Source organism: Cyanistes caeruleus, chromosome 3 (assembly GCF_971803275.1).
Source record: "Cyanistes caeruleus chromosome 3, bCyaCae1.hap1.1, whole genome shotgun sequence".
Lineage (NCBI taxonomy): Eukaryota > Metazoa > Chordata > Aves > Passeriformes > Paridae > Cyanistes > Cyanistes caeruleus.
In genome coordinates this window covers 13,319,297-13,337,408 of record NC_141703.1, presented here as the reverse complement: position 1 = coordinate 13,337,408, position 18,112 = coordinate 13,319,297, and the positions used below count along the sequence as shown (strand labels likewise).

The following is an 18,112-nucleotide window of genomic DNA, read 5'->3' as shown; positions in this document are numbered from 1 at the left end:
GTTTTCTTCATCAGCAAAAAATATTGGTGTCCCTCTTTCTCTTTGATGGAAAAATGTTACTAACCAAGGCAGAAGAAACCACTAAACAGCTCTTCCTTTTGTCACTTTCACTGTTCTTTCAATATTCAGACAGTTCAGCTAAGTCCACCACCAATTATAATGCTGAAAAGGAAAAGATCTGCTGGAGTACCACGCAATCCTTTCTCTGTGCCGTCCCAAACTTCTAAGGTAAAGGGGAAAAGAAAGATGTTCTTATTGATTAGCACTAATCTGTGGTTTTTTTTGATTAGTATACTGTTGGCTTTTATTTCTCCTGCAAATCAACTTTCTCCTTAGCTTCCATAGCAGTGTTACAGTGTAACTTGGTACTTTTTTCCGCATCTCCTTTCATGTGAACACACAAACAGTACAATTAGTATTGTGTCTGTAGTATAAGTAGATGTTTGTGGCTGTTACATTTGACAGGTAAAACTGTTGTTACAATGGTCAGTGCATCACATGAAGGTGAGTTTCTTCTCTGTCTCTTTTCCAAAGATAGAAAAGACCCTTGTGGTAAAGAGAGGATGATGGGAGGTGAAATAAGCAGGAGCGTGGAAAAGGATAAGAAGCCAATTGTTTGCAGAAATGGAAAACAAATGGAAAATTGAAGCTATGGTTAGAAGTTTTCCCTAGTGGAGGACTTTGGAGTGAAAGGAGGATGGGCTGCTAAGGATGGAAGGCCAGCATTTTGTTAGGACTTCTGGTAAATGCAAGGGACTTTATAACTGGAAATACAATGAGATAGTTTGTAATGGTCTGTAGAAGGAAAATGGAGTAGTGTAGACACATCTGATTTATGAAACCTTGTGTGACATCAACTCTTAACATTGAAAATAATCACCAGTGCTACTCAGCAGTTGTGTTCAAAATGAAAAGCAATTGGAAAAATAAAGGGAGATGTAATAAGAGGGGGTAATGGTGCAAAATATGTGGAAGTTTTCCTCTAGCCCTGGTTACTAGATCTGCAAATAGCAAGTGAAAGGTTTCATTATTTATTTTTTCTTTCTTTGCTCTTAAAAGATTATTTTTAACTCATGGTGGAAATGTTTTTCAGGTAATCACCTCTATATCAAAGAAAGCTTCTGCTCATGTCAGAAAGGAAACTCTTCCTCCAGCTGCATTTCATCCTAAACATCCGAATTATACGGCAAAATCTGTCAGAGTCTCTGAAAATGAGGACACCAAACATGTGCAAAAACCTGTAGAAAATGAGGGAATAGTGAAGGCAGTAGGAGAGAAAACTACTAAAGGTATCAAAAGTAATTCAAAATCCAGTTCTGGAAACTCTTTAAATATAGTATAGTAGTGTTAAAACACCTGTTAAATTATACTATTTTAGATAGCTTAAATGTGACACTTTTTTTCTCTCTTAATACTGTATATTGTGGTCATGCTTGTAGTGTGCTATCACTGCATACTGCTGTAGTATGCAGTGTGTAATTTTAATGATTCAAGCCTTTAGTTCTACCTGCAGCACTTCCAGATGATGATCAGGAAATGATGAATTTTGATGAGGAGGACTTTGATGAACCTATGGAAGCAGAGCATGTGGAAACTATACCTGAGACAGCTGAAAGCTTGAAAAGAGACAATGAAATTGAGAAGAAAGAGAGTGAGCAGCTTGAATCAGAGAAGGAGACATCTGTCTTGTAAGACTCTCTTTTTTTTTTCCTTTTTCTTCCGCTAAGAAGGCTCTCAATTTTCATAAACCTTAGATTTAGCTTCATAATTGTCTTTGCCAAAGGGATAGTTGTGATATAGACAGAATGGTAATAATGCTATGCAATGCTTTTTTTATTGTAGTTACGTTAAGAGTGGTAATGTGCTGATAGCTATTTAATTGAAAAATATTTGACGTTTTTGGGATCTAGCATGTAACACCATGTATTTCAGCACACTGAGGTGACTCAATGTAGGTGTTAAATACTGAACTTTGATGTCAGTAAGCAAAAACAAGGAATTTCTAACAATACTTATTCTAAGTGAATCTGAAAGTATTTTGTAATAGATGTAGGTAAAAGTTTTGTTGCTAAAAGTAATGGTGAACAGCTATGTCTTTGGAAATAGGAAAAAAGGTGGGCTTTTCCCCATTTGTTTTTTTAATTGTTTGGAAAATCTTGAATCATATGTTTCCATAAGAAAATATTTCAAACGGTAAAGTAATTGAATGATGAAAAAGACCTAAACATCTAATGACTGAAAAGGTAGTTTCGTTGAAATAATCCATTGTTACCACTAAGCAACTTGTATAGATGGATGGTCATATTTGATATGTAAAGACTTGAAGTGACCAAGGCTGAAATACCAGCTGACTGATTTTTAAAGCCTTTGTGTGATGTATCAAGAACCATACTTAAATGTGGGTTTCTGTCACTCCATCCCTCTTTTCAGAAGAAACCTGAGGAAACCCAGCTGTTGGGAATGCTGCTTGGTAGTGGAAAGAAAAACAAAAGGTGTAGGCCTAGAAAAAAAGCAAAATGATGATTATTGCAAAGGCACAATTTTAATTAATTGTTTACAATTATCTAATTGGTTTTTTTTTTTATTCTTCTGCAAAACCTGCAGAAGTTGTTCTCTCCCAGGTCTCTCAGGTTGGGATGGAATTGATGAGGACGAAGCTGATCTAGTAGCAACAGAAGTTCAGCTGGACCCCAATCTCCTTCCGCTTGTGAATGGGGGAAGTGATGATCAAGTCTTAAGGTTTTATTGGCTGGATGCTTATGAAGATCAGTTCAGTCAGCCAGGTAACTGTTCAATTAAAGGCAGAAAATGCTGATCTGATCCTTTTGGTTCAGATTTTCTTTTTTGAAAATTGGGGTTTTCAGACTTGACTGAATTATATCCAGTTCCCTGCATCTCTGTGCTCCAAGATGTTCATCTCTTGTTTTTCTGCAGCTCTGTCTGCAGAGCAGGGCACTGTGAGTGGGAGAAGAGTGTCATATCTTGGCCTAGTATAGAGGTAGGGAAGTAAAAGGGACTTACTGGCACTGTCCAGTGTTGGTGACCCATTGTCCTTAAAATCTTCTATGCTCTGGGAACAAGCTGAAGTTGTTAATTTCTTGCTCAGTGATGCAACGACTGAGCATGCTTTCTTGTTTTTGGAAAAGTAACTTAAAATTCACGTGGATGACTAAAAATCCTGTACCATAGAAGCTGCATGATTTTTTACAAAGGAAAGGTATGTCTGTCAAGAGAGGAAGGTGGAAAAATACCAGGTCTGTCTTGTATTTCTTATTCCCTAATTCAAACTAAATCTGCAAGATTGTCTTTGAATTAAGATTGGTAAAATACTCTGTGCAGTTGAAGTGCGAATCCTAGCTCTTATAATCTTCAAATTCATCATTCTCATCTTAGCTCTGACAAAACAATTTGTGTTCACATCTGTTATGAGCACGTCCCATCTATCCCCTCATTTCATCAGCAGCTTTAGGATCTTGGGTTTATACTTTGTGCTTCATGTGTGTTTACCAGAAGGTTCTTTCACATGTTGTTGGAGGTTTTTTTCGGTTGAAGCTTTAAGCATTGAATCAGATACATTTCTTTGATAACACCTTTTGTTGTGAGTTGGGATGCCAAACTTAAATATGAGACTGTGCTGGGCTGAACAGCTTGGTGATGGGGGTGGTAATAATCATAGATATCTTGATGAAATCAATAGCTCTAATATAAAATTGCTACTTTTAAAGAACCCGCTATTGTTATTTTTCCTTTTTTTTGTCTTTTAAGTCAGTGATTGCTGAATGGAACATAATTATGAAAGGATTTCTGTTCCTCGCATGCAAGGAGTGTTTTTTTCTCATTATGACTTTTTCAGGATTGAATAATAAAGACTGCACCTGTTTTCAATTAGTAATGTAGAAGGGAAAATTTTGATATTGCTTTTTGTTTAACATGTTCATGATCTTTGTTTATGCCTCATTTGCTGTGATGTCAAATGCATTGCCTGAAGAGTAAATACTATAGCATAATCATAAGACTCTTTCAAACTTAATGATTTTTTGGAGCCTTACTTTTCATAATTCCCTTTATGGTCTTAGGCAGAGAACTCAAGAATTGTGATCCTATTAACATTTTAAAGAAATAATGAATAAAACCTGCCCTTATTTTTTTCCCCTCTGCAAGACATTTTCTCTGTGACTTGACTTATTTTACCTTTTGGTTCATATAGTAGCATGATCTTTCTTCTCACAGGCTTTGATTTATTTGTATTTTTTCTTTCTTTCTTCTTTCCATAGTCTTGCAGGGGATAGGGTCTAATACCTCTACATTGCTTTTTTTTTTTTTGGGGTGTTTTTTTTTGTTTTTTTTGTTTTTTGCGTGAAGTGTCTCTGAAAAGTCTTTAAAGTTAGTTCTGCTTTTACTGTCTGTGGGGGTGATACTGTGTTCAACTGCATGATCTCAAAAGGTTCCTTCCATTCTAAATTAATGTGATTCTGTGAAGTCTGGTTATTAAGACCACTTACTTGTCTGTGCTAGAGTTGATAGGAGTTTGTCTTTGCAATCTGGGCAGCTTTTTACCCTATCTTTGACTGGCTCACGTATCCTTCTTTCTACCTCCCCTGCTTATATGTACTCCTCTGACAGATTAACTACTCCATGCTCTTAATATTTCTGCCTGTTCAAGCAGTCAGCTACTGTTTTGTGGTCTCTCTCACAGTTTCATCTTTCTGTATGATACAAACCTATCTGAGGTGGGTTTTTTTTATCCCTTAACAAAAAAGTAAAAGATTGCTGGGGACAAGAACTTCATCTTCCCTGTCACTTAGATCTGCAATTGGAGCTCTTTCTCAATACTTCTATTCAAACTGTCTAAATCTTCAAGATTGCCTCTGTATTAAAATTTCTTAAGATACTTTGTGCAGCTGAAGCTTGTATCCTTGCTCTCATCATCTTCAAAACCTCAGCATTCTCTATCCTTGACAAAAGTAGTCTTGTTCACATCTATTCCAAGCACTCAGAAAATGATTTTTCATAGCCTGTCACTTTGACTCTGTCATCCATCTTACTACATCTTCACTGATTTATCTTTGATCTAATGCATTAAGAAAGGTGCCTTTATGCCTGATAGATCTCCTGGCAAAGATAAATTATAACTCTTAACCGAGGACTTGTTTGTGCATTGCCAGGCCAAGGAGAAATGCAGATTCCAAAATCTTCTATGCATAAAAACCCGTTTCTGAGACAGTCTCAGCATGGGTATTTCTGGTTTCATCAATAGTATGCTGTAGAAAGTGTGTCTTTCATATGATCAAATTCCAAATTGTTTGGAGCTTGAAGGGAACTTGGTAAAGCCAGGTTTCTGAGTTGTACTTGGAAGTTTTTTGTACTTGTAATTTGCAAGCTGTTTGTGACGTTTGGGTGGCTTGGTACTATGTTATTTTAAAGTTTGACATAATTTGATTAGCAGTCTGCATCATTTTGTGTTATTGCCAAGTTCTCTAGGCTCAGAGATGTGCATGTACTGTAACTGTCCACAGTGAACTCGGTTGCCACTAATCCTGCTCTGTATAATCGTTCTGAGTGTCTCCCTTGGTTACAACTGCTGTCTTGGCATCCAGGATTCCTAGGAATGTCATGCATCTTTTGGTGTCCTCATTTGTTAAAAAATAGTCACTTGAAAGCAGATCAGCTTCTAGTTGTCTTCAAAATTTATTTCTACAGGTTTTATTGGTAATAGAGTCTTGGTCTCATGGTACTGAAGTGTAGGGAAAAGGAGTTAATTGTACTGGTCTGGCTGAAGAGTGAAAAACTGTAGATAGCACATGTTAGAGGATTGATTGACAGCATAGGCATTCTGATAATCTTCAGCTTTTACTGACATCTCTCTCCTTCCTCTCTCCAGGGATTATCAAACTAATACAGGCAGCAATGGAATATCAGAACAGAATTTTGAGACTGGCTGTGTAATGCCATTTTGAATTTTACATACCAGGTGTTACTATAGCAATGGAGGTAGAGATATGAAGAATGATACAGGTGTCTGTTTGTAAAGCTGATGTTTAAAACAATTTAGAATGTGCTGATACATCGGAAAGATTTGTTTTTCAAGGCCCTAACACAGAAATGGTTGTGTTTCAGTGCAAGAATACATTATAAGCTGCTTCCAGCAAGATTAGAAATGATAAATTTTGAAACTGCATATTGAATTCTTTGCCCTTCTCCCTTAGGTGTGGTATTTTTGTTTGGCAAAGTTTGGATTGAATCTGCAACCACCTATGTCAGCTGCTGTGTGACAGTGAAAAATATTGAGAGAACTGTTTATCTGCTGCCACGTGAAACAGTAAGTGTGACTTTTAAGCACATCAAACATAAGTACCTTTCATTCTGCTTATGGCAGGTTGTGAGTTTAGCAGTGTGTTTATGGAAGCTGTTGGAAGCCAGTGTTATCTGATGTAGGTGGTAAAGTTAAAAACAATGTGTACACAATACATCACATGTGAGCTGCAGAGTAGAGCCCTGTGACTTCCTCTGACCCTAACAACTGCAGACAAATTTTTACCCTTAGTCTTGCTGCTTGGCAAATAAAGTGGTCTTGAAGTATTACTAGAAAACTTAGGTTTTTTTTCAACATTCTGTTTTGAGTAATTTTTTCTAAATTAGGGATTTCTTGGCTGATTGCATTTTAGTTTTTCCTAAAACCAGAGATACATGATTCATAATAGCAAAGTAAAATTCATCTTGTTGTCAATGTCTGCTGACATTTTTGTTAATTTGTAAAACCTCACTTTTGTTTTTGAGGAAATGGACCTATCTACTGGTAAAGAGACGGAGACTCCAGTAACTATAATGAGTGTTTTCAAGGAATTTAATGACAACATTTCACCAAAGTACAAGATCATGAAGTTCAAATCCAAGGTTTGTTTGCAAGCATCCTATTTGGTCATTTTCTGTTGTTCTGGTTTTTAAGGTGGGAAGGCTGTTGAAACACTGTCCAGGGAGGGAGGTTGTGCCAAAATGCAGGTACATAACTCCTGACATGTGTAAATGTACCTGCTTGTAAAAACCATCTAAAGTACCTATATTCCTTTAAGAATGGTAAATGTACAACATGGTTGTTCCTCCAGAAGTATATTGGAAATACTCACTCATTAGATTCTTTAAAACTGGGTTGAGTGTCAGGCTGCCTTGCTGAGCTGTTTTTTGAGAATGCAGAACAGATAGAAATTCTGATTCCTAAAGCCTTAGTATCAGCTCGTGCTGTCGGAGTTTGAAAGATGATGTTGTCTGGTGGATAAGTCAGTACTCTGGGATTACACTGGCTTTGCATTTGACGAGCTATCTTATTGAACTTTATCTCTTGGCATGTCTCATCCTTCTCACTTTTGCAGATTTATCTTTTTAGAGTGCATGCTGTTCAGTGTGGATGGTCATAGTGTGGCTATGCAGGAGGTAACAAGTGAGGACTGTCACTCAGTCTTGAAAGCTGTTCTGTGCTTAGAGTTATGGGCAATAGTCTTATAAGTGTTGTTTTGCTGTGCTCTGTTTGCTCAACAAATCTTTAAAATGACATTGGAAAAACGAAATATTGCTATAATGGAAACTTTGCACATAAATTAATAGAATACTTCATGATTCTGCAGGAAAAGAGCTGATACTGCTGATAATGTTGCAGATTTGGACTGAATTAGTTTGCTAGTGTCAAAGCTTTATTATCCATTTACATAGAGCATTTGTGTTTTACAGGGGAGGGCAGAGGTGGGAAGCTTGGGAAGGGAAATGTGGCAAACTTTCAAGTTAGGGGAAAAATCTGTTCTGACTGAAGTGCTCAGAAAAGTTTATATTTCTTGAAGTAATGTGTTATTAGTCTGGCAAAGCTGATTTTCATTAGCTTTTCCCATCCTGGCAATCTTGTGATTTCACAGGATTCATTCCTGAATAGTTAATCAGCAAGTGAGAAGACAAGTAAAAATGCAGGAAGAATGGAATTTAACAATATGTAAATGAGGGAAAATAAAAACAGTTAGTGTGGTAATTCAGGTTGGAATGATTCTCAGGAGGTCATCTCATCCAAAGCTAGCTAGAGTCATTCTGAAAGTTTAAGTTGTTAAAGTGAAAATGTGAGCAGTGTTTCTCAAATAGCAAAGTCATGCAAGACATGACATCTTTTCAGCAACTTGTAGCTTAGTGTGTTATTTATAGAGTTCAGGGAAAATGGATGTGACATTAGTACTCTGTAAAAGCTTTTTTTTTTTTTTTTCTCAAGCTGATTTTCTCTCTTAAAACTCTGATGTAAATTTGAGGTTTTGTGTTTTCTGTTATTTCTCATGTATAGTTGATTATAACATAATTACATGTGAGATCAGGAGTAAATTTAACAATAGATAAAAAACAAGTTGCTGATAGCTCACTGTTCAAAAATCCTTTCAGGAATGAGGGGGAGAGAACTCAAAGAAAAACTATTTTCCCTTAAGAGAGAGGATGAAAACACTTGTAATCTAGAAAGGAAAGAGGGAAAAGTGTCTCCAAAAAGACACAGATCTGCTTACAGAATCTTGGGAAACCTCCATCTTTTCCATGGTGTACCAAGTAAGAATAATGTGAATGAGGTAATAGAATAATGCAGTTGAACGTTCAAAGATGGCTCTTAAAAATCAAGGTAAAACCTGTCAAATTTTTATGGAGCTTACACAGAACTCAGGGCAAAAGACCCACCAGTTTTGTCTGGGTACATGGCTGCAGTACATGTGGGGTCCTTGGATGTAATACAAGAGTAGGGAAGTGGGAGCACTATGACACTGTTGAGATTTTCCCTTAAATATTATAACACTTGGTCACCCTCATGGGGAAAGATTAACTCAAGTGACTACAGGTATAAAAGATGGCAATTAGAAGGATGAGACAAAAGGAGAATCAGTTGTACCAGAGGTGACTGTGAAAGAGCTTTAATCTTTTTTTTAGCTAGTAAAGTGAAGAATAATGGTAAAACCTGTTTGCTCTCTAGAAACATTAAAAGAGCAGCAAGAGAGCTATTTAAAGGACGGTTTTAGCAAAAGAGTGAATTTGTAACTTTTAATTTATGAATAAATTAGGCAGGATAGTTGGTTCAGGGAAGCTCTGAAATAACCTACCAGAATTGTTTCTGAACAGTAATAATTCAAATTATGTTGAATTCTTAAGTAAACTGATTTTTCTTAAAATTATAAAAGCTATCCAAGTTTATTTTGCTTGTGTAATTTTCTGCTAATTTTGATAATTCTGGAAGGATGTAATGAGAACTGGAAATAGTAAGAAGGTATGGCAGTAGTAATATGGAAGGTAGGAGAAAATACAGGAGAGTAGAGCAGGGCTGTTAGTGGGGTCTTTGGAGGATTATTTGAAGATAGTGTTACAGTAACTCAGATATTCCAGATTACAGAAAATTGACTGAACATGTGGCGCCAGATATGGCCAGGTTTACGCCTCTGCAGCAGGGAGGCTTTGTTCTCTCTGCAAGATAACTGTAGAAGTAATGGGGTTGTCCCATTTCTGTGCCCTTCTTTTCTTCTGTTCCTCTCTGAGATACCTGAATTTGCCTAGTTATATACCTGAGTCTGTTTTTCACATGGAGTCATCACCTCCTTTTTATTGTACTCATAGCACCAGATGTAATAAAGAATTAGATGAATAAAAATTCGAAAGAAAAGGTTTAAATAAAGTATATGTGATTGTAAATGATGAAAATATGGAATGAGAAATCCTCCTCCAAGTCGAGGCAGGATTTCTCTTCCAAAGCAACAGATTGCAGCCAAGCACCCAGATAACAATCGCAAGCAGGCACATCAGCCCAGAAAGAATGGGCAGGACACGGGCCATCAAACGAACAAAAGAACGGGCCCGGACGAGATATCGCCGAACCGAGCATCTCCGCCCTGACCACCTGTGCTAGAGAAATGGAGAAACTAGACAAAGGAAGAGGAGCCAGCCGAGATAGCCATCGGCTCCAGGATGGGTGCCACCACTCCACCCTAAAGGCCCGGACCAAAATGATATCAAAAAGACATCCTGGACCTCTTTACATATGAGGAGCCTCTGCCCAACGTCTATTGACTCTATTCTCCAGTGCCAGGAAATCTATTCTTCGAACAATCAAGAACCTCTTAGCAAAGGGTGCCTGCTTGGAATTTGGCCTCGGGACACAAACTTCCTATAAAAACCCAGGCCAAAGGACTCTCAGGCGTGGATTTGGGAGCATCTATACCTTGCGTATAGACCCTGTCCACCCAGCGCTGCGCTGCTTATTTTATTGTGGTTTTTTCTCTTTGTTCGAATTTATTATTGTTTGATAATAAATTTTCTCTTTTATATAACCCGAAATTGCCTTTGCATTTATAACAGATTGGTGCCGTGACTCGGATTGGGAACAGCTGTGGGAGAATCTCGCTGTCCAGGGGGGTACCCCCGCCGATTTCGGCGGCCTGGGAAGTCGAGAACCTCCGCAGCCCACCCCAACATCCGAACCAAATTTAGGAAAGGTAAAAACCACAATAAAAAGAAACGGATCCAGAGAGCTCGGGAAGGCACGGGGCCTTCAGGAAAAGCCGCGGCTTGGTAGCTTGTAAAAAGTCTGAAGTGCACAAAGACATCCTTGCAAGAAAAGTTGCTGTAAGTATTGTGAGGTTGAGCAGGCGATTGGGCAAGTGTGTGTGAGACGTGATCTGATCACGGAGCGAGTGTGGACTTCAAGGCCGCGTTTCCATCCTCCCGCGAGGGAATTGGCCGGCCGCGAAGGAAGCGATTCCGTGTGAGACTCTCTGCCACATTTGTCAATCCCGGGGCTAAAGGGAGTCCCGGAGGACCGATCGCAAAGGGGGTTGAAAGGGGAAGAGGACGTCCCATCGAGCTCGGGAATTAGTAAACTCTTTCAACCCAAAAGAGAACCCAGGAAGGGTTCCGAGGGAAAGGTCAGAGCGCCAAGAAAAACCCCGGTGCAGCAAACCGTGAAGGTGAGTATTGGCAGTCTTTTTGACTTCCCAAGTATAACCGAAAGAACACAACGCAGAGAACAGGTAAGAATTTTCTCTCTTCACTATGGGGCAGAGAAAAAGTAAGGTACAAAAAGAAATTAAGGAAAAGGACCCTTCTGAAAGAACGAAGGAATTGTTAGACATTCCCCCAGAAAGTCCCTTGGGATGGATGTTAAAATATTGGGAAAATTGCCCTGAGAGAAAAAAAGAAATCTAAGGCAAAAATGATCTGGTATTGTGCCGAGGTCTGGGGAGGGCAAGAACTGAGAAACCACCTCACTTAGCCTGTGGTGGGCACATTTGAAAGGTGGACGTGTAACGAGTATATTTGCGAAGTATAGAGCAGAGAAAAAGTAAGCTACAAAGGAAGAGCACAGGGAAAAATCCCTCCAATCCGGAGGAGAGATCACCAGACATCCCGCTGGAAAGTCCCTTGAAGTAAATGTTAAAACACTGGGAAGATTGTCCCCTGAGGAAAGGGAAATCGAAAGAAAAATTAATACATTATTGTATAGAAGTTTGGGGAAGACAGGAGTTGAGAAGTCACCTTACTTAGCCAGTGTTAGGCACATCTGAAAAAACAGACCTGTAATAAGTTGTTCTCCTATGTGAAGAACAAGGACCCCTCGGACCCCGAGGAGAGAGAATATGCTAAGCTCTGGTTAAACGCCAGAGTAGAGCTGTTCCCAATGAAACAAAAAAGAAAAACGTGAGTCGAAAACTGAATCTTGGGAACCCCTTGACCACTTACCTCCCCCGTACCATGGACTGGCTGGGCCGTCGTCCCCAGATCAAGTGGTGCCTTCAGCACCTTCGGGCCCCCGAGACCAACCCACTGAGATGCATGTGTCTCAAGCGGGAGACTCGGTGCTGGCAGCGATGCCGGCAGCCCTTCCCCTTTCCCCGCCTGCAAACACCGTAACCACAGGAGTCTCTTCAGAGGTTTCTCCGGCACAAGGCTGGGGACAGCTCTATCCGTCCTTGCCGGTCCGGCCGCCACAGCCGGGACCCTCACACTTAACTGAAGGGGTCCCTACCGGTAACCGGGTGGCAGGGGAGTTCCCACAATCAACAAAAGAGAAAACCCCCACAAACCTCAGTTCCCCTCCTGCAAGTAGAACTCGTTTGAAAGCAAAAATGATGGGCGAGGAGGGGGGGGAGAGAGTAGTGAGAATGAGCACCGGTTGTTCCCTCTCAGGGAAGTACCGACAGCCCCGGGAGTGATTGGATTTGTGAATGTTCCCCTTAACTCCGGGGATGTGCGAGCGTTTAAAAAGGAGATGGGGCGATTGTTAGACGATCCTTTGGTGTGGCTGAAAAGCTGGATAACTTTTTAGGAAGTAGTATTTACACATACGATGATCTTATGGCCATCCTGAGATCGCCTGTTTAATCAAGAGGAAAGAGAAATGATTAAACAAGCCGGTATCAGAGACTGGGACCGACGCAGTCCACAGGGGACACCAGGTGACCAGAAATGGCCTAGCGTGAGCCCGAGCTGGAATGCCCAGGGAGGAGGGCAGGCAGAGCATGGTGGATTTAAGAAACATGATTGTTCAGGGAATAAGAGAGGCAGTTCCCCGAGGTCAAAACATTAGTAAAGTGTTCGGGGAATGCCAAGGGAGGGAGAAATCGCCCACGGAATGAGTAGAGAGGTTACGGCGAAGTTTTCAGATCTACTCTGGAACTGACCCGAACTCTCCCGTGGGGGAGGTCTTACTAAAAACACAATTTGTTGCCAAATCCTGAGAAGACATTAGGAGGAAATTAGAAAATATTGACAGGTAACAAGATAAAAGCCTCCAAGAGCTTCTGAGGGAAGCTCAAAAAGTATATATGAGAAGGGAGGATGAAAAACAGAGATTGTAAGCTAAGGTTTTGGTAGCTGCGGTCAAAGAAGTCCAAAAGCAAGAACAAACACAAGGTAAGTTTAAAACACTACCTAGAAAACAGAAAAGCACTCACAAGGCAGCCCCTACCCCACAGAGAGAGCTCCCCAAATGTTACTACTGTAAGAAAGTAAGACACATTCAGCAGGATTGCAGGCAAAGAAAAAAAAAAAAAAAAAAAAAAAAAAAATGAAAAGATTTTTCAAGAAGATTAGGGCTGTCAGGGGCTCTTTAATTTGGGGACAAGAACATCCAAGGAGCCCTTGATAAAATTAAAAGTGAGTCCCCAATGGCAGGAAGTAAGCTTTTTAGTGGACACTGGAACAGAGAGGTACTCTGCAGAAATTGCCAGAGGGGTGTGTGACAAGCAAAGAAAAAGTTTTTGTAATTAGAATCAAGGGGGATCCTTTCAAAGTATCTGTAATAGAGATGTAGGAATAGAATCGGAAAATAAAATTTGTTTAAGAAATTTATTGCTTGTAGAAAAAGCAGATTATAATTTATTAAGAAGAGACATGATTGTTGCATTAAGAATTAATATCGTTGTTAAAAACTCTGAATTAGTAGTAAAAATATTCAAACTGACTCCCAAAGACGAAGAAGAAATTAACCCTAGAGTGTGGCACTCAAAAGGAGAAATAGGGAAATTAGATATCAAGCCTATTAAAATAGAAAACGAGGACCCTGAAGACCCTATAAGGATCAAACAATATCCCATCCCGATGGGAGGGAGAAGGGGATTAAAACAAGTAATTGACGACCTCCTTAAAGGGGTACCCTGAAACCCTGTATGTCTCAGCATAACACCCCCATCCTGGCTGTAAGAAAAACAGATAGCAGTTTACGATTAGTTCAGGACCTCAGAGCTGTAAATGTTAGAACCCGAACCAGATTCCTGGTGGTGGCCAGTCCTTACACTTTACTGAACAGGCTCTCACCTAAAGATGTATGGTATAGTGTAATCGATTTAAAAGATGCTTTTGAACTTGCCCTGTAGATGAAAAGAGTAGAAATTTCTTCGCCTTTCAGTGGGAGGACCCGGACACAAACCGAAAGCAACAGCTGAGATGGACGGTCCTCCCACAGGGGTTTGTAGAATCCCCAAATCTGTTCGGACAGGCTCTGGAACAACTACTCACCCAATTCATTCCAGAGGAGGGGACAAAATTGTTACAATATGTAGATGACTTGTTAATTGCCGGAACGACGGAAGAAAAGGTGAAGAAAAGCACGATTTCTTTACTGAATTTCTTGAGACAGAAGGGGTTAAAAGTATCTAAATCCAAATTGCAATTCACAGAGCCCGAAGTAAAATACCTTGGTCATTGGATATCTCAAGGGAAAAAGAAATTAGACCCTGAGAGAGTAGCAGGGATTCTTGCACTCCCTGCCCCAAAAACAAAAAAGACAGATAAGACAATTTTTGGGGCTCCTGGGATATTGCAAACAATGAATTGAAGGATTTAGTGAAAAAGTAAAATTTCTGTATGAAAGGTTAAACACTGATAAGTTGAAATAGACTGAGCAAAATGAATTTAATTTTCAGAAATTAAAGGATGCACTCATAACTGCCCCCGTACTAACTTTACCGGATACCAATAAGAATTTCAATTATTCGTAGATGTGAATAGACAAGCAGCACAAAGAGTTCTGACCCAAGAGTGGGCAGAAAAAAGAAGCCCATAAGGTTTCTCTCAAAATTTTTAGACCCGGATAGTTGGGGTTGGCCTACTTGTTTGCAAGCAATTGTGACAGTGGATTTATTAGTAAGAAAAAGAAAAAGAAAAAAAAAAAGGGTAACTTTCGGAGCTCCCTTGATAGTCTACATGATGTAAGAAATATCTTACAACAAAAAGCGGAAAAGTGGTTGACTGATTTGAGGCTTCTGAAATATAAAGCCATCTTAATCAGCTCGCCTGGTTTAGAATTAAGAACCACTACTGTGCAGAATCCTGCGCAGTTCCTGTTTAGAGAACCAACAGAGAAACTATTACACAATTGCATTGGAACTGTGGAATTGCAAACTAAAGTTAGACCAGATTTAGAAAATCAGGAGTTAGAAAGAAGAGAAAAGTAGTTTATAGATGGATCCTCAAAAGTTGTTGAGAGAAAAAGAAAGTCAGGATATGCTATAGTGAATGGCATATCAGGAAGCATTGTGAAATCAGGCCCCCTGAAAGCAAGTTGGTCTGCACAAGCTTGCGAGCTTTATGCTCTCCTGAGAGCCCTCCAGGGGTTAAAAGGAAAGAGGGGGATCATCTATACAAATTCGCGGTATGCTTTTAAAGTAGTACATACTTTTAAGAAAATTTGAGAAAAAGAAGTCTGATAAATACGAAAAGAAAAGAGTTAATCCATAGGGAAATCATTCGACAAATTCTACAGGCTGTCAGAGAACCAAAAGAAATATCAGTTGTCCATGTAAAAGGACACCAAACGGGATGGCAGTTCCACACCCGAGGTAACAACCTGGCAGACAAAAAGGCAAAACGAGCGGCTTTGTTAACCAATCTGCAGAAAAAAGGACTGATTCCCCAAAGCACAACACTGGGATTTGCCATACACCAAATGCAGCCTGGGGATAAAGTCCTGATCAAAGCTTAGAAAGAGCTCCCCCTCAACCCTCACTGGGAAGGACCGTTTCTCATCCTCCTGACCACAGACACAGCTGTCCGGACTGCAGAAAGGGGCTGGACACACTCACCTCGAGTGAAAAAAAAAGTAACAGATTACAACTCCTCCGAGTGGAAAGTCACCACACCTCCGAGAGAGCTGAAAATCAAACGCCGGCGTCATCACAAATGACAAGTGACGACCAGATAAGTTGTATTAATCCTGATTGTAATTGTTTTCCATTTATCCACTTCGAGTGTGCTTATTGTAAACAGATTTGGGTAGCCCACTGTTTAAGAGGGTACAAACCTAAAAGATTGTGCACAAAGTGTCTAGAGAAAGAACAGGAGGAGACTAGCCGTTTCTTAACACTTGCCACCCGGGCGGGGTCCTTGGAACTAAACTCTCCTGAGTGGTTCCTATTGTTCCAAAAGGGGTTAAGAGGCCAGTTAGATTCCAAAGCCAAGGCTTTAGAAATCGAGGGCCGAAAAACAATTAAAGTTTAAAGTACTGTGTAGGACAGACCCAACTAAATCGTCTCGGTGAGCTACTTTCAAAAAAAAAAAAAAAAAAAAAAAAAAAGGGCACGCCTTAAGGACTACCAGGGCCCCTGAAGACAGTCCCTGCTGCCGAGAAGATGATAATCCCCGCCGTATGTTCCTATACGGGCGAAGGGCAAGGCAGAGGGATGCAATGGTGGGGAATCCTGATAGTCCTGAGTCTAGCCGTGTGCTTGGCCGAGGGAATGAGTCCCGAGGTACCTCCAGGGGGAGAGTCCCTGGAGAAGTGTGAGCAGTGTCAGACTGCCACAGAAACCGGACGAAAGATTGACTGTCCTCCAGAACTGCAAAAGGGGATGTGTTTTTCCAACAGCACTCAGTATAAGATCTGTAAATTAAAGGGGGAGGTCTGATGTTACCACTCAGAGGCAAGTTTTAAAGACGGGCAGTTTCAAACTCCTGAAAGACAAAAGATCAAAACTACCCACTTCAGGTACAAGAGAGAAGTGGGAGGGATTCCTCCGATTTCAATTTATAGTCAATGTAATAAGACCATCTAGATCAGAAGAAAAAGACAATCCACCTTTGTAGCATATTTCAAAATCAATCCTATGTTACAATAAAGCGAACTTGAAAACGTGTACTATAAGTGGAAAAATGTATTAAGAAGATAGAAATTTAAAACATGAAACAAAAGCTTCCTTCAATAATGAACCAATAATTTTAGATTTGTTAAAAAGTGAAGTTAACCGGGTATGTTTACAATTTGACCAAGTATTCTGTTTCTCCAGAGATGAAGACGAGTTAAATCCTAAAAGCAAAATATCAGACTGAGAGAAAAGTGAATGTGGTTAATCTCACACTCATCCCTCTGTAAGATTGAATAAAATAATACGAATTTTTAATGTAGTCAAATTATTAGGTGGGGGACTGTAATAAAGAATTAGATGAATAAAAATTCGAAAGAAAAGGTTTAAATAAAGTATATGTGATTGTAAATGATGAAAATATGGAATGAGAAATCCTCCTCCAAGTCGAGGCAGGATTTCTCTTCCAAAGCAACAGATTGCAGCCAAGCACCCAGATAACAATCGCAAGCAGGCACATCAGCCCAGAAAGAATGGGCAGGACACGGGCCATCAAACGAACAAAAGAACGGGCCCGGACGAGATATCGCCGAACCGAGCATCTCCGCCCTGACCACCTGTGCTAGAGAAATGGAGAAACTAGACAAAGGAAGAGGAGCCAGCCGAGATAGCCATCGGCTCCAGGATGGGTGCCACCACTCCACCCTAAAGGCCCGGACCAAAATGATATCAAAAAGACATCCTGGACCTCTTTACATATGAGGAGCCTCTGCCCAACGTCTATTGACTCTATTCTCCAGTGCCAGGAAATCTATTCTTCGAACAATCAAGAACCTCTTAGCAAAGGGTGCCTGCTTGGAATTTGGCCTCGGGACACAAACTTCCTATAAAAACCCAGGCCAAAGGACTCTCAGGCGTGGATTTGGGAGCATCTATACCTTGCGTATAGACCCTGTCCACCCAGCGCTGCGCTGCTTATTTTATTGTGGTTTTTTCTCTTTGTTCGAATTTATTATTGTTTGATAATAAATTTTCTCTTTTATATAACCCGAAATTGCCTTTGCATTTATAACACCAGAGATAATGTATTCTTATACGGCCCTTGCATCTGTGTGTCCACAGGTGTGTGCAGGGCTCTGGAATTGAAATGGTTTGTGGCACTCACCTAAACGAATGCTCTAGAGAAGTGATCTTTACCCAGTTGTGACTCTAGGTGGTAAAGAGCTAATGTGCTGTAGAACGTGTCCCCTGCTCTGTGATGTGCAGCGAGTGGTTCAGTGCAGTGTTGTTAAGGGTTGGTGTTTTGAAAGATTTCAAACTAATAGCTTTGTTGCTCAGGTGAGACTTGTGAGCAATGCATTCAGAGTAATGTGAAGTCTCAGTGTTTGCATAGTGAAACTGAAAACCAACTCTTCTTCCATCATTAGCTGGAAATCAGGAAGATTGCTGACATCCCTGCCATGGCACCCAGAGTTCTTTAATTCAGAATACCCCTTTTTGTGATGATGTGGAGACACTGAGCCAGGTTGTTCTCTGTGTGT

At 40.1% G+C, this 18,112-nt stretch overlaps 1 protein-coding gene across 10 annotated transcripts in view; it reads left to right on the top strand.

The window, feature by feature from the left end:
• POLA1 (DNA polymerase alpha 1, catalytic subunit) overlaps positions 1-18,112 on the top strand; it is a 194,555-nt gene that overhangs the window by 5,970 nt on the left and 170,473 nt on the right. For 5 of the 10 annotated variants that reach the window (XM_086879853.1, XM_086879847.1, XM_086879849.1 and 2 more), the window contains exons 7-12: positions 130-228; positions 1,094-1,289; positions 1,502-1,688; positions 2,605-2,783; positions 6,207-6,319; positions 6,778-6,894. In XM_086879853.1, coding sequence (XP_086735979.1) covers positions 130-228; positions 1,094-1,289; positions 1,502-1,688; positions 2,605-2,783; positions 6,207-6,319; positions 6,778-6,894 — 891 coding nt within the window. The remainder of the gene's footprint in view (positions 1-129; positions 229-1,093; positions 1,290-1,501; positions 1,689-2,604; positions 2,784-6,206; positions 6,320-6,777; positions 6,895-18,112) is intronic. The other 5 variants (XM_086879846.1, XM_086879848.1, XM_086879850.1 and 2 more) reach the window with 1 other exon arrangement.